Source organism: Balaenoptera acutorostrata, chromosome 10, assembly GCF_949987535.1.
Source record: "Balaenoptera acutorostrata chromosome 10, mBalAcu1.1, whole genome shotgun sequence".
Lineage (NCBI taxonomy): Eukaryota > Metazoa > Chordata > Mammalia > Artiodactyla > Balaenopteridae > Balaenoptera > Balaenoptera acutorostrata.
Window position 1 is genome coordinate 38,898,859 of NC_080073.1, and position 15,107 is coordinate 38,913,965.

General features: G+C 56.9%; 1 protein-coding gene across 1 annotated transcript; it reads left to right on the forward strand.

Moving 5' to 3' along the window:
* Window positions 1-1,762: 1,762 nt before the first annotated feature.
* Window positions 1,763-13,994, forward strand: CAMKV (CaM kinase like vesicle associated). Its single transcript, XM_007168711.2, has 11 exons — window positions 1,763-1,927; window positions 9,557-9,665; window positions 9,776-9,907; window positions 10,090-10,164; window positions 10,379-10,517; window positions 10,661-10,781; window positions 10,938-11,013; window positions 11,112-11,248; window positions 11,410-11,488; window positions 11,726-11,813; window positions 12,110-13,994. The coding sequence occupies exons 2-11, from the start codon at window positions 9,571-9,573 to the stop codon at window positions 12,680-12,682; spliced, it is 1,515 nt and encodes a 504-aa protein (XP_007168773.1). The 5' UTR covers window positions 1,763-1,927; window positions 9,557-9,570; the 3' UTR covers window positions 12,683-13,994.
* The last annotated feature ends 1,113 nt before the right edge of the window (window positions 13,995-15,107 follow it).

The window sequence follows — 15,107 nt, forward strand, 5'->3', positions numbered from 1 at the left end:
ACAGAACGCAAACACATGTGCCCCTGGGCACCGCTGCACACACTGTGCTGTTGCCATCTCCTTTGGCATAAGAGCACACACACACAGACATAATCACATGTGTGCACATACACCCTGCCACGTGCTCACCCACAGGCACATGGAGTGTGCACGGGACCAAGAAGAGGTGGAGCACTGCCAGCAGCAGGCAGGGCTCTAGCGAGCCACCTCTTCCCCTGCCTCTAAATCCCCCACATTCCAGCTTCTCCGTGGCCCAGCTTTTCTGTGCCTGGATAGCCATGATCTTCAGGAAAGGCAGAAAATGTGTGTGCCATGTGTGGGGTCAGCAAGCCATGGATCAGATGCACCATACAACGAAGGGAACCATTGTTTCAATGACAGTGGGCAGACAGCAGGAAAGACTGAGTGCCAGGACATTCATTCATTCTGCAGACATGAACTTAGCATACTGAGATGAGACACAGAGCTCTGCCCTGCAGATGCCCAGCTTGCCCGGAGATTCCTACCCAGTGGTGGAGTTGGTGCCATGAATGAGATCACCCAGAGCCCAGGGAGCCCAGAGGTGACACCCACCTGGCCTGGAAGCAGTGACCAAACCAGGGAAGGATGTGAAGGGCTCCTCAACACCCCCTCTCAAGAAAGATATTGAGGGGTCCTGATCGAGCAGTCATTTCCCAGGCTAGACTTCCAGCCCCAGCACGAGCTCCAACTTCCTCACTTGGGCAGTCACTCCTGTCAGCAGCTGTGGGGAACCATCCAGGAGAGACTCAATCAACATGGCCAGGGGTTTGGAGATGACCCCACCCAGGATGGGGTCAGAAGGCTCGCTGAGAGGGTTCTGGTTGGGTGGAGCCCAGTTTCAGGCACAGAGAAGCCTAAGTCTGGCCTTCAGATACTGGCCTCAAGGTTAGCGGGGGGGCGGGGCAAGCATTTGGTCCATGTGCCTCTGTGACAAGGGACAGAGAAATGGCCAAGGACTTCCTTCAGAGGCTCTTCCCGGCAGTTCTCAGCCTCCTCCAGTCAGGGGCCAGGTCTGGTGGGGCACCATGGTGCTGTAGTTCTCCTGTACCCCCATATCCCAGCCCAGGCCACCAGTAGTGATTCTGTTCATGAAGGGTTCGAGGGTGATTAAACTGTCAAGAAAGCAGAGTCTATACCATGTCAGAGGTAACTTTTAGAGCTTGAGAAATTCAGTGCCACACAGGAGGAGGTAGGCTGGGCCAGCCACCCTGGATGGGACCTTGCAGGAGGGGAGGGGAGGATGGGTAGGAGACTCTGCCGCCAAGGTCTGGAGCCCTCACTTGCACACACACACCCCGGTATGTTTACTAGCTAGGGGAGGCCTGTCTGTAGCACAGCTTGCCCTAGCGACTGCCCACTTGGTTCTAAGTGGGTTCCGCTCTTTGGGTCAGGTTTTGGGAGCTGGGCGGAACGCCAGTCCCCTGGGGACCACCATCTGCCAAGACACTCCTGTGCAGCTCCAGGACTCAGGCTTTCCCCACACCTTCTACTCCGCACCCTCTACAATGGGCATAGGAAGACCCCTCCGGTCCTTGTTGCCCGGTCAGTCCAAGGGCCTAAGGGAGCCTTTGAAAGCCTGGCCAGGGCCGGGCAGGCCAGTGCTCACCTTCTCTGCTGCCACCCCCTCCTCAGCCCTCCTTCGAGTGGGATTCCGGGCTCAGGCTCCTCCAGGGTCGGGGCGGAGCCGGCTGAGGGAGGCCCCGCCCCCAGCCCGCCCCCGGCCCGGGGTGCGAATCCGGGGCCGGCGAGCGGCGGGAGATGCTGGAGGTTCGCGAGCCGAAGTGGCTGCAGCTGGCGCCGCGTCTGCCCCGCGTGCCCGGAGCGGATTCTGCCCGCCGCCCCCGGAGCCCTCGGCGCCCCACTGAACCCGCGATCGCTTCCTCCCTGTGACCGACCAGCGCTGCAGGTGCGGGGTGACCCGGGAGGGGGTGGCGCCCCCGGAACGTACGTTGTGGGGTCTTAGGGGATTGAGTCTCTGGCTCGAGGTTCGGGTAGCCGAGTGCGCCGGGGCGCTGCAAGGGCTTGGGGTCCCGGCGGGGGCAGAGCACGCGGGCTCTGCAGATCCAGGGCTCGGCGTGCGGGGTTGGGCTAAAGTTCCCCATCGCCTCAGACGGCTCGGGGGTCCCAAGGGAAGCCTCTGAGACTCAAGTCCAGGCCAATCTCCCCTCCTTGTCCCCCATCCCACCTCCGTCTCGCTGGGCTCCTAATTGTGAAAACATTAACCCTCCAACATTCGTGGTGCCTCGTGGGGGTAGGGGCCGAGGGCTCAGCTGTACCTCTGGACTCCCAGAGCCGCCTCCGGCCCCTCCCAACTGCCCCCGGGCCCCCTCCCTCCCGCTAAGCAGTCACTAATTTCCATGACAACGAGAGTTCTTTATGGGCGACAACCTGAAGGGGGCTGGGCGGGGCTGCCGCGGGGTGGGGGAGGAGGCTCAAGCCCTTGGGGACCAGCAGCCCCCTAGCCAAGATCCATCTTCCAAGCCTGAATTCGAGGGCCCGCCGGGGGTCCAGGACACCGACCCAGCGCTGCGCGGTGGGGTTGGGGGACGCACATGTTTCTGCTGGGAGGTGCGGGGCTGGGTGCTCACACGTGTGCCTCCCGCATGTGTGTTGCTGTGCCAGCGGGGGCGAGTCAGCAGCACTGGGGAAGGGGGTCAGGGTGGCAGCACGGTGGGGAGCAGGGCCCCCGGCTGGCAGGGTGAACAATGAGCGAGTGAGTTTCTGCTTTCCCCACCCTGTAGTGTCTGGCAGAGACCCTAGGCTCTCCCAGCCCCCCATAGCTCTGCCAAACTGCTTTTGTCCGCACCGTTAGGCAGAGCCTGCTTCACCAGGTTCCCTCCCAGGGAGCAGGGCTCTCTGTCCCTCACCAAAAGCTCAGTCTGCAGCAGTCCAGCCCCTGTCCTGCCACCCTCCTCCAAGGCCCAGGCTTTGAGCAACACTCCCCCGACCCCCGCCCAGGACCGCCTGCGGAGACCTGGTGCCCTTCCTGCCCCCCCACTCCCAGTTGATTCCTGCCAGCTTTAGGTACCTGCTGGGCCCCAGTTTCCTCAGCTGGGAAATTGGTGTCTCCACTCCCCTTGGTGTCAGGCGCCAGGCCCTGTGGTGGAGAAGAGGTCTCTCTTCCTTTCTTTTACAGCATTTGGTGTGGGCCCCCAGGTGCCATAGGCTGCCTTTACCATATCAGCTTCTGGCCCTCCTCTCCAGCCCTTGTCCTGGCAGGTGGGCAGTCCTTGCCCTGGGAGAAGACCACAGAGTCAGTGATCTCCATCCAGGGAAACTGAGGCATAGTGGAGGGATGCTGTGCAGTTGTTGTCCTGTTTCTAGGTTGCTTGGGGTGCTGTTTCTGGCCCTCAGACAGGATCCACTGTCGGGGAGGGGGACGGTGGTGGCAGGGAATTAGGCTGAGCTGCAAGAGAGGCCCTGGGGACCCAAGGCCTCTAGAGGACAGCAGATGGGGGTGGGGGTGGCTGGGGAGTCTAGGCAGAGCTGGGTCAGCTGAGAGGAGAGGCTGTAAAGGGAAGCAGCCAGGTCTCCAAGCTTCATTTCCATCCCCCAAGCCTGTGCCTTCGACATGTTGGACCTGCCTCACCTAAGCTGCTGTGATGACAGGGAGAGAGGCTGAGGAACTGTTCTGAGGGGACCGCAACAGCTGGCCTCTTTCCCAGAGCTACGGCTGTCCCACACCAAGTTCAGTGCATGTCTAGGGGAATACAGGAGGGGTCAGTCTCAGAGGTCCAGGCATCAGGGGCAGCTCCTGGTCCAGGTGTGCAGAGCACATGGTCATGGAGGCCTTAGGGCTCTGCTGGGCATCCACAGGCCCCTTTGAAACCCCCTGCCCACCTTCCCTCCTGTGTTCTTGCGCCTGCATCCTTTTTACTATGTCGACTCTTTACTCCCCTTCCATCACAGATTCTGCCTTTGTCTTTCTGTGTCCCTGCCCCTCTCTTTTCTAAAGTCTCTCAGTTCCCCACCTCCCCTTCCTTGATGGGGACCAGGGTCACAGAACCCATGGGGAAAGAATCAGGCCAAAGTCTCAGGGAATTCTTGGAGAATTTGAATAACACCTCTCCCCTCCCCTCCCCTCCCCTCCCTTCTCCGGTTTAAAAAACTTCCATCACCATAGCAACCCTTTACTCTGGGGCCTTCCCTGAATTTCCCCTCCTCCGCTCAGAGGGAAGCAGGGCCCCCAGTGAATTTTCCTTCAGGGGCTCAAAGATGGGGACCCCAGGTGCCTGGAAGGGGCCAGCTGGCTCTGGCTCTGCCTGCATATTGAAGGCTGAACTTTCTGGAGGCAGCAGCTGATCGCATGCCCACCCCTGAGACTGGAGAGCACCCCCGCCCTCTGCCTGCGCCCTCATTAGGTGGGAGAGCGTCAGCAGCAGGAACTACGGACCATGATTTAGCTAGCGCCTGAGGCCCAGGCAGAGCAGCTCCCTGCCCAGTTACCTAAAGCAGTTGGATGGTGGGCGAGAAACTTGACTCTGCCCCCTGACACAGACCTGAGAGTGAGGTCTCTATTTCTGCCCGCCCTGCATCCTGCGGGTGAGGTCTCTGCGGCAGGCTGGGCAAAGCTTGGGCCTTGGCATGTCTATTACAGCAGGAAACCCAGCCCCAGTCCCTGAGAGAGGAGAGCAGGGAAGGGGAGGGGTTGCCTGCAGGCTGGTGTTCACAGCTGCCACTAAATTGGGAGGTGTTGCCCACAGTTGTTGGGAGGCAGCTGGAGGCCTCCTGGGCCCCCCCTGGCCTCCCTAGGTTTACTGCAAGGTCTGAAGCCCCACATGGCAGAGGACCAGGGTGGCAGGTAACTCCTGTTTATGGCTACAAAAGGTGGGGCTTGAATCAGGCTGACCCCAGTAGAGGAGGGGCCAGGACTCTCTGTGGGACCCCTGGGCCTCTGGAGCTGGCCTCTGTCCTATTCCGGCTTCCCCTGGGCCAGACTTGTCTTAGGCTACAGTAGGGTCCCTAGGGGACCCTTTATTACCAAGGCAGAGGCTCCATCAGCGTTGCCTGAGGGGCCAGACCTGAGGAGCAGGCAGTAGCTAGGGAATGCTTGGCCCTCAGGCTCCCTTAGAGGCTCCCCCAGTCTCTGCACTTCCCCCAAGCTCCCTTTGGACCGCCCCCTGTGCACACCAGTCAGTCTCTCTGCAGAGAATGGAAGGAACCATGTCTTTAGGGAAATGGCAGCTATGGGACTTCTGTGCCCTCCCATGTCCCAGTGTGGACTTCAGGCCGAGCCCAGGTCCCGTGTCATTGCGCGGGGAGCTCTCTATTGTTGGATGCTGAGTCTGGGCTGTCCAGGCCATGGGGGTGAGAAATGCACACCCTCTTTCTGCCTGGCCTTCTACTGTTCTTGAAGCCGTCCCTCAGCTTCTCCCTGCTTTGGGGCCAGGGCCCCCTTGTTGCAAGCAGGTGCCAGGGGCTTGGTACGCACACCGGCAGCCTCCTAGGCAGCAGCAGTGGGTAGCAGATGGTAGAGTGGGTGGGGGTGGAGGGGACCAAGATGCTAATCTGAAGCAGGGCCCCCTTTTCTCCTCTCTTCGCCCTGGGGCCAGGTTGGGGGTGGAGGCAAGTGAGTGCAGTTAGGTTGGTGAGGAGAGGCAGTGACTGGCTGAGATCAGGGCCGCCGTGGGAGGGAGGAGACAGATCTGTCCCTGCCCCTGCCATGAGGCTTCAGGACATGGCTCCAGGCTGATGTGACTGAGCAGAGGCCCGGATTTCCATGGTGGAGACAGACCCCCATGATCAGCCTTGGGTCCCTGCGGGTACGAGTGCCTATGCACGGCCAAAAGCTGGGCCAAGATCAGGGACAGGCACGTACAAAACCTCCCACGCCGTGTGGCTGAGCAGGGAGCTATTGGTGTGGGGTGGGTGGAGGTGGAGTTTGTGGAAGTTATCTCAGCAAAGGGAGGTTTTGAGCCTGGAGCTTCAGGATTGTTGCAGCCAATCTGTGGCACAAATAACCTTATAATGTCAGAAATCACAATGAAAGAAGAGATTTAGCCCTGGTCTCAGCACCTAGCTCATGTGGAGGCTGCTCCACAGAGAGGCCAGGATGGGCAGTGCCCTTGCCAGTGCCCACAATTCCTGCCATTGGGTGGACACAGTTGAGCTGGCGAGTCACCTGTTGTTGGTTGTTTAGGTAGTTGCTGATTTTTTTAATGTTAAAAATAACTCTGCCGTGACAAATAGGATACTGATGGGAGGCTTTGGGGGAAGGGCATTCCTGCCAGAGGGAATAGTGTAAGCAGAGCAGCAGAGCTGGGACACAGGTCCCTCCCAGTCCTCCTGGGGGACCTGTAGGCTGGGGTACAACCCTCCCACCCAGTACAGGGCCCTTGGATTGCAGCCTGGGAAGGGAATCGCTGCACATAAGAGCCACTGAGGGGACTGATGCAAGCCCCCTCCCCCGGATTGTTTGGGCATAGAGATGGGTGGCCGGCAGTGGTAGGTGGCCATGCCTCTGCTCTCAGCTGTGAGAGTGGGATTCTAGCCATAGGCTCCTTCCCGGCAGATGCAGGAGCAGGGCTGTGACCATGGCGGCAAAGATACGCAGGCAGGGACGATCTTCAAAGCTTCTCTTGTTTGCCTCTGCAGTGCCTCACAAGATGGCTTAAGCCCTAGCTTGAATCACACTGATGAAATGCGTTTGTGTTGCCTGAGCCCAAAGAACCTGGATGCGGGAATGATGGAATTTGTTCCCTAAAGCGGAGGGCAAATTTGAGGGAGAACTTTCAGGACTGGGTGCCCTGGGAAGTGGGTAGCCTCCACCTGGGAGGAAGCAAGCAGCAGCCAGGGCTGACCAGGGGGCTTGTGTGGGTCCTGGCCTTTGACCCTGGCTGGCAGAGTCCCTCTGACCTAGCTGCTTCCTCTGGTGGTGGCTTCCTCTCTCCTCCACTACCCTGTGGCTATGAGTCACTTCAGGTAGGGGGCATCTAGGTAGCCAAGGCCCCAGCCCAGCCCCTTTGCATAGCAAGTGCTAATCGGGGTGGAGGGAGACTATGCACAGTCAGCAGAGGCAGAGCAGTTTCAATGCAGCCTCAGTGTGAAGTGTGTTATCATCCCAGTGTCACACCAACCAGGCATTAAGGAGGCTTACTCTGGGTCAGGTCTGGAAAGGTCCAGACACTGTCACCAATTCCCCTCCTGAAGTTTACCTCTGAGCAAGGGCCGTGAGTGCCTTTTCCTGTGGGTGCTGGAGCCAGTCCACCCAGCACCACAAGTGAGGATTGGGCTGGCAGGGTTGCAGACCCGTGGGGTGCCATGCTCCGGGTGCCAGAGTGCCTGGAACCTACTGGAGTCAGCTGCATGTGGTCATCCTTGTGCCTGGAATAGCCACCCCTGGCCAGGGGCCTCTCCCCTGGACCTGATGGTCCAGGTCTCCTGCAGGCCCTGGCAGTGAGGCACTAGGCAGGCTTGTCTTGCTTTTCTGGACCATTACCCCTTCATGCCTCCTGGCAAATCCTTTCCCTCTAAGGCCCAGCCCTAATGCTGCTTCTTCCTCAAAGCCTTTCCTCATTTCTCTACCCAGATGGGGGTTCTCCCTCTGAAGAATCCCCCAAGCAATATTTATTTTTATTTATTTATTTATTTATTTATTTGGTTGCACTGGGTCTTAGTTGTGGCAGGCGGGCTCCTTAGTTAAGGCTCATCAGCTCCTTAGTTGCAGCACACGGGCTCCTTAGTTGTGGCATGTGAACTCTTAGTTGCAGCATGCATGTGGGATCTAGTTCCCTGACCAGGGATCAAACCCGGGCCCCCTGCACTGGGGGCGTGGAGTCTTATCCACTGTGCCACCAGGGAATTCCTGCAGTATTTATTAAATCAGTAAAAGTAATCACAGTACAAATCCTAACAGAAAATTAATAAACAATAGATATAAATCTGCCCCTCTGACACCCAATTCTTTCCCCCAAAGAGAACTCTTATTTTCTCCCAGAAAATAGTCTGTGAGTGTACACAGGTATATAAACTTTAAAAAATTTACCCCAATGTAGCACCCTTTACCCACCATTCTGTCCCCTGCTTTTTTTCAGAGACTGTCCTACAGCAGCACATTTTAATCTATTTTATGCTTTTTAATAGCTATCAAGTATTCTTCAGTATGGATAGCCATAATTTTTATTAACATTTTTTTTTGTGAAATATAAGAAAGATCTAGGGGGCTTCCCTGGTGGCGCAGTGGTTGAGAATCTGCCTGCTAATGCAGGGGACATGGGTTCGAGCCCTGGTCTGGGAAGATCCCACATGCCGCGGAGCGGCTGGGCCCGTGAGCCACAATTACTGAGCATGCGCGTCTGGAGCCTGTGCTCCGCAACAGGAGAGGCCGCGGTAGTGAGAGGCCCGCGCACCGTGATGAAGAGTGGCCCCCGCTTGCCACAACTGGAGAAAGCCCTAGCACAGAAACGAAGACCCAACATAGCAATCAATCAATCAATCAATTAATCAATAAAAAAATAAAATCTTTAAAAAAAAAAAAAAAAAAAAAAGAAAGATCTAGGAATGTGCCCAATACGTGTATGTACATTTTTACAAATTATTATAAAGTTGAACACCTGTTAAACCACGACTCAGGTGGTTCTCAGGTTCAGAAATAGGTCCTCCAGAATCCCCCCACCACCAATCACAACCTCTTTGTTTCTCTTAGAAAGACTCATGGTGTTTATTTCCTAGTGTTTCTTTATAATTTTACAGGCCCTGGCAGGATTGTTGGGCCTGTATGTCTGTATCCTTAAACAGTATAGGTAGTTCTGCCTGTTTTGAACTCTGTATCAGTAGAATCACACTATATGTATTTGGTATTTTTTTCACTCAACACTGTATTGGTGAGATTGACCATGTGCTTGCGTAGAGCTGTAGCTCCTCATTTCCATTGTTTTGTAACAATATTCCATTGTGTGACTGACTCTACCACAGTACATCCTGCTTTTGATGGATATGTGGGCTGTTTCCAGTTTGGGGCAATTCTGAATATTGCAGCCATGAGCACTCTTGTACGAGTGTCCTGCTGCACAAATGTACATAGTTAGCAGTGCAATTGTTGGTGCACAGGATATGTTCGACTTCAGTAGTTTTACCAAACTGTTTTGCAAAGGGGAGACTTGCCATCCACCAGCAGTGCTCGTGTTCTCCACATCTTTGCCAACACTTGGCATCTTCAGACTTGCGGAGATGATTCTCTGATGGGTGGGTAGATACAGCCCCCTTCATCTGTGGAATTACTGAAATTTAAATAAATCATTTGATAAATCTTCTTTTGATTGTATATAATGCAAAGTGATTCACGGATATGTCAGTTTACTATATTTTTCATAAGCGCAGGGGCTTGTTGTAGTTCGGGCAGCCAAGCTGAGTGGTTGGAGGTACAGCCAGAAAAAGCAGGCACTGGATCTGAGCCTGATCACCCTCTAGCCCTTCCTGGTGTAGACTCTGCCTCTGACTTGGTCTGAGACAGGTTGGGGTTTCCCAAACGCAACCTTTACATTGTGGGGAGAAGTGGGCTGTGGTACAGCTGAACCAGACTCCATCCTGCCCGCAGCTCAGAGCCCGGCAATGCCGTTTGGGTGTGTGACTCTGGGTGACAAGAAGAACTATAACCAGCCATCGGAGGTGACTGACAGATATGATTTGGGACAGGTCATCAAGACGTGAGTGCCGGGTCTGTTGGGCAAGGGTGGGCGGGCAAGGGCTGGGGAAAGGGGAGCAGAGTACAGCCCACGCTGAAGCCAGGGCTGAGTGGAGTGCCTGCTGGCTGCAGTGAGGAGTTCTGTGAGATCTTCCGGGCCAAGGACAAGACAACAGGCAAGCTGCACACCTGCAAGAAATTCCAGAAGCGGGATGGCCGCAAGGTGCGGAAGGCAGCCAAGAACGAGATAGGCATCCTCAAGATGTGAGTATGAGGCCCAGTGGTGGGGTGGGGTAGGGGAGGTAGCCGGGAAGGGCTTCGAGGTCCGGACACCTCAAGCAGTACCAGCCTCTGGCCAGTTAGTCTGCTGTGGCTCACAGTGGCAACCAGAGCCTCTCTTAGGGGTTCAGCCAGCCCTATCTACTGGTTCTTCTCTCTGTTGCCAGGGTGAAGCATCCCAACATCCTGCAACTGGTGGATGTGTTTGTGACCCGCAAGGAGTACTTTATCTTCCTGGAGCTGTGAGTGTGGGTCTGGGGTTCCAGGATTCCTCAGTCCCCCAGGTCTTTACCTGCTCTGCCCTCTGCAGCCAGGGAAAGCCCCCCTTCTGGATCCTTGGGGTCCCAGGTCCCTGTGCCTTGCCCAGTCAGCTGCCTGGTGTAGGCAGCCTGCCCACGTGCTCCTGCCCCACCCCCGATCCTGCCCACGCCGGGCTCAGGGGCTGGTGTCCCTCAGGGCCACGGGGAGGGAGGTGTTTGACTGGATCCTGGACCAGGGCTACTACTCGGAGCGAGACACGAGCAACGTGGTGCGGCAGGTCCTGGAGGCGGTGGCCTACCTGCACTCACTCAAGATCGTGCACAGGAACCTCAAGGTGAGGCCAGCAATCAGGTCAAAGGGTCAATTGGCAGCCGGCCTGGGGCTGGGGTGGGCAGCACCTCAGGGCCGTGGTCCAGCCTCTGAGGGTTTCATGGTCTCTTCCTCTGCCCACCCACATGCCATTCCTGGTTGGAGCAGCTGGAGAACCTGGTTTACTACAACCGGTTGAAGAACTCAAAGATCGTCATCAGCGACTTTCACCTGGCTAAGCTAGAGAATGGCCTCATCAAGGAGCCCTGTGGGACCCCCGAGTACCTGGGCAAGCAGGGAGTGGGGCGGGGCAGGGTGGGACACAGCCTTCAATGAGTGGCTCTGGGTAGGGGGGGGAAGGAAGTCCCTATCCCAGCAAATGGGTGTGAGCGGTACAAGGCCTGGCCAGGCCTGATATTGACCAGCAGGTGGACACTGTTTGCAGCCCCAGAGGTGGTAGGCCGGCAGCGGTATGGACGCCCTGTGGACTGCTGGGCCATTGGAGTCATCATGTACATCCTGTGAGTGGATAAGCCAGCAAACAGCCTGGCAGCCAGGTGGGGTGGGGGTCTGTGTCCATGGCCTTCCTGAGTGACCCTGTCCTTGGGCCCCTGCGCAGGCTTTCAGGGAATCCACCTTTCTATGAGGAGGTGGAGGAAGATGACTATGAGAACCACGACAAGAATCTCTTCCGCAAGATCCTGGCTGGCGACTATGAGTTTGACTCTCCATACTGGGATGACATTTCGCAGGCGGGTGAGGAGGTGCCCAGCAATGAGGGCAGAGTGAAGGGTTGGCGTGGGGGACTGCTCTCAGCCTCCTCTGTTGGACTCTGATCCTATCCCCGAGCCCATTCATCACCTCTAGACAGTGAAATGGGGTGCCCAAGCCTAGCCTCTCCCTGGCTTTGTCCCCAGCCAAAGACCTGGTCACAAGGCTGATGGAGGTGGAGCAAGACCAGCGGATCACCGCGGAAGAGGCCATTTCCCATGAGTGGTGAGCAGGGCCCAGGGAGGATGGGAGGAGAGGCCAGGGGTCCCTTGGCCTCTGTCCTCCTCACACCTAGCAGCATCTATCCTTGAGGCCTCAAATTGGGGTTCAGGGGGCACCCAGAGCTCAGGCCAGCCCAGAGGGTCTGCCTGGTAACCCTTGGATCTTACAAGGAAAGGGCTGGGCACAGTCTCCATGAAGGCCATACCCCCTCAGATCCAGACGCACTTGCACCCTTTCCAGGATTTCTGGCAATGCTGCTTCTGATAAGAACATCAAGGATGGTGTCTGTGCCCAGATTGAAAAGAACTTTGCCAGGGCTAAGTGGAAGGTAAGGCTTGGATGGCTCCCTTTCCTGGCTTGATCCCAAGTGCTCCTTCTGGCACCACAGTTTCTTGCCTGCATCACACCCCTGCAGCCACACACAGGCTTTTCTTCAACCATCAGGTGTAGCTGTAGCCACTGCTACTACCTTAGGCAGGTGTGCTGAGCAGCTGGGTCCCTGGCCCTGGGTTGGTCAGAGGCAGCCAGAGCACGATGGAATGGTCTGGGTTTGGCCTTCGCAAAGGAATGGATCCAGCTTCTGTAAGCCTCGCTCTGAGCCTGTCTCCACTGTCCTTCTTTCAGAAGGCTGTCCGAGTGACCACCCTCATGAAACGGCTCAGGGCACCAGAGCAGTCCAGCACGGCTGCAGCCCAGTCTGCCCCAGCCACAGACACTGCCACCTCTGGGGCTGCAGGCGGGGCCACAGCCGCAAGTGGAGCTGCCCCAGCCCTTGGGGGCAGTGCCACCCCAGCCACAGCGGGTGATGTTACGAAGAGTGATAATGTAGCCCCTGCAGACCGTAGTGCCACCCCAGCCACAGATGGCAGTGCCACTCCAGCCACTGATGGGAGCATCACCCCAGCCACTGATGGGAGCATCACCCCAGCCACTGATGGGAGTGTCACCCCAGCCACCGACAGAAGTGTTACTCCAGCCACTGATGGGAGAGCCACACCAGCCGTGGAAGAGAGCACCGTGCCCACTACCCAAAGCAGTGCCACACCGGCCACCAAGGCTGCTGCCACCCCTGAGCCGGCTTTGGCCCAGCCGGACAGCACAGCCCCAGGGGGCGCAACAGGCCAGGCTCCACCCTCTAGTAAAGGGGAAGAGGCTGCTGGCTCTGCCCAGGAGTCTCGGAGGGAGGAGACCAGCTGAGTGGGCAGGCTGTGGGGGGGCGGGGGATGGGCAGGAGGGTGGGAGAGTGGATGAGGGGCTTCTCACTGTACAGAGAGTCACTGGCATGATGCCCTCGCTTCCCCCCGCCCCAGCCTCCCAGCGTGGGGCATGTCTGGGGGCCACAGGAGAGCAGTTTCATCTCCTGTGTGTATGTGTGTGAGTGGTGGGCAGGCCAGAGGCAGGACCAGCCCCAGCCCCTGCATGGATTCCTTGTGGCTTTTCTGTCTTGCTAGCTTCATCAGTTTCTGTTTCTTGTGGGATGCTGCTCTAGGGATACTCAGGAGGTCCCTGCACCCCTCCCCCTTCCCTTTTTGCCTCACAATTCCCCCAGGCAGGCCCTGCAGGTCCCATCCTCTCCCAGGCCCTAAATTGGGTGGCCTTGCCCTGAGAGCTGGTCCTCCAGCGAGGCCCTGTCAGCGGTCTTAGGCTCCTGCACATGAAGGTATGTGCCTGTGGTGTGTGGGCTGCTCTAGGAGTGGAAACAGGCTGGTATAGAGAATGCTATAATCTCAGGCAGTATGCTTTAAGACAAGACTGGTCACATGGCTGGGGGCACTGCTTGGTAGCCATGGGGGTCCTCAGAAGTGAAAGAGAATGAGTTGGAGGCTAGAAGCCTCCATCTTTGTCCCTGGGAAGTCTCTCCCAAGACTCTTGTTCTATTTCCTGCCCTCCTGGGTCCTGCAGTGGGTTGCCCTGTGCCCTGAACTGCCTGGGCCTGTAAGGGGAAGGAGGAGCAATGAGGATGTGGCAATGAGATCTGGGAGGGCAGAGTGCAGGCCCAGCACCTAGTGTATCAGCCTAGCTGGGTCCTTATCCTGGGCCAAACAAGGAGTGCTGCCCCTGGCTCTTCCCACATGGGCTCCCTCAGGCTCAGTCCACAGTCCTCTCCATCCCTGGGGGCCTGCTGTATGGCAGTGTCCCATAGTCTGATTCGGGGTTTGCCCTTCACAGGGGCAGATTTTCTGCTCTCTCAATTCAACAACAAAATAGAGAGGAACCCCCTCTGTCTATGACCCACTTTCCCTTCTATCAAGGCTTGGAGAGAGGCCCAGGTGCCTCTGAGCCATGCTGAGTTGCTTTTGCTGGAATGAGGGAGTGGAACAAAGCTCCCCAGTTTCCTAATGGAGGCTCCTGGCAGGTGCCCTTTGTCAGACCCCACTACAGCCTGGGCAGGCAGCCGCACTGGCCCTGGCCCTCGCTTGGCACTTGGGGGTAGTCCTGCCCTTCTCCCTGCATGCCTGTGGGTCTGCTCTGGTGTATGAAGGTCGGTGGGCTGTGTACCTGCTGAACCTGGCAAATAAATGTCACTCTGCCAAAGCCTCTGGCCACCCTCTCGCCTTTGCTTCCTCTATATTACTGGGGAAGGGCCCCTGGAAGGCAGTGGGGAGGGGAGAGGCCGGGAGTTAGGTTCACAGGTAGTGAGTGGTCTGTGCTCAGTGCCATGCGATTGCTTGGGCTGAGAGTACAGATCATCCCTGCCACAGGGTGTTCCTTGATGGTGTGGCAGGGTCCTCTGGACTCCAGAAATCCATGTGGGTGGTGGGTACCGTGCTGGGCTTGTGCCGAGGAATAACCTCTGGGCTACTGTTCTCACAAGTCCTGTTGAACAAGGAGCCCTTATCTTGACTTAGGCCTAGACCTGGAACCCACCAAGTGCCATCCACCATAGGGAGAGACCTTTGGGCTTCCCTGGGTTGGGGAGTGGATGCAGGGTGGGCATTACACAAAGATTCTAGCCTGCCCTTTGTGTTGATTCCTCTTTCCTGTAAACAACACCTTTGCTTCCCACATAGGCCCCAAGGACTTCACTCTGGGTCTACTTCAGGTGGAACAGATCAGCTTTATATTATGGGGCTCTGTACAAGGTTTTTTTCTGGGGAGAGGGGAGTAACACTGCTAAAAATAATTAATCATGAAAACTCCTAGGAATACTTGTTCCAGCCCAGATCAGTCCAGGTGAACTCACCAGGTATGCTGCTCTTTCTCAGAGACGACCCCAAAGATAACTTCTCTGATGTGGGAATAAGAAAAAGGTTTGTTAGTCACTTATCTATGAAGCATCTGGGCCTCCAAAATTCCAACCCTACTGCAGTCCCGAGGCAAAACTTGATCCTCCTGAGAGCTAGGAGCTAAAAGTCAGGATACTGGCCCTGCCACCTCTAAACTTCGGGATCATCAAGCTTTGCTTGTATAGAGCCAGGGTGAGCTTGAGGTGTCTGGACCTGTGTCCATCTTTCTAGGACCACTCAGAGCGGAAGGCTGAGAGGGTGGAGCGTTCTTTTGGTCTGGGAACTATGGGCTTCCACCATATGGTCGAGCACTGTCCAGAGCCCAGGGGACCCGCTCTCCATCGGGACCGTCGTCCCATTCCCCTACGGCCGCGGTCTTCTCGACTCCCCCGAAG

Bases quoted from the DNA above. Each gene is read 5' to 3' on its own strand.
- CAMKV (XM_007168711.2), top strand. From the start codon at position 9,571: ATGCCGTTTGGGTGTGTGACTCTGGGTGACAAGAAGAACTATAACCAG. The intron at 10,782-10,937 runs GCAAGCAGGGAG...CACTGTTTGCAG, and splicing joins TGGGACCCCCGAGTACCTGG to CCCCAGAGGTGGTAGGCCGG. The intron at 11,249-11,409 runs GTGAGGAGGTGC...CTTTGTCCCCAG, and splicing joins GGATGACATTTCGCAGGCGG to CCAAAGACCTGGTCACAAGG.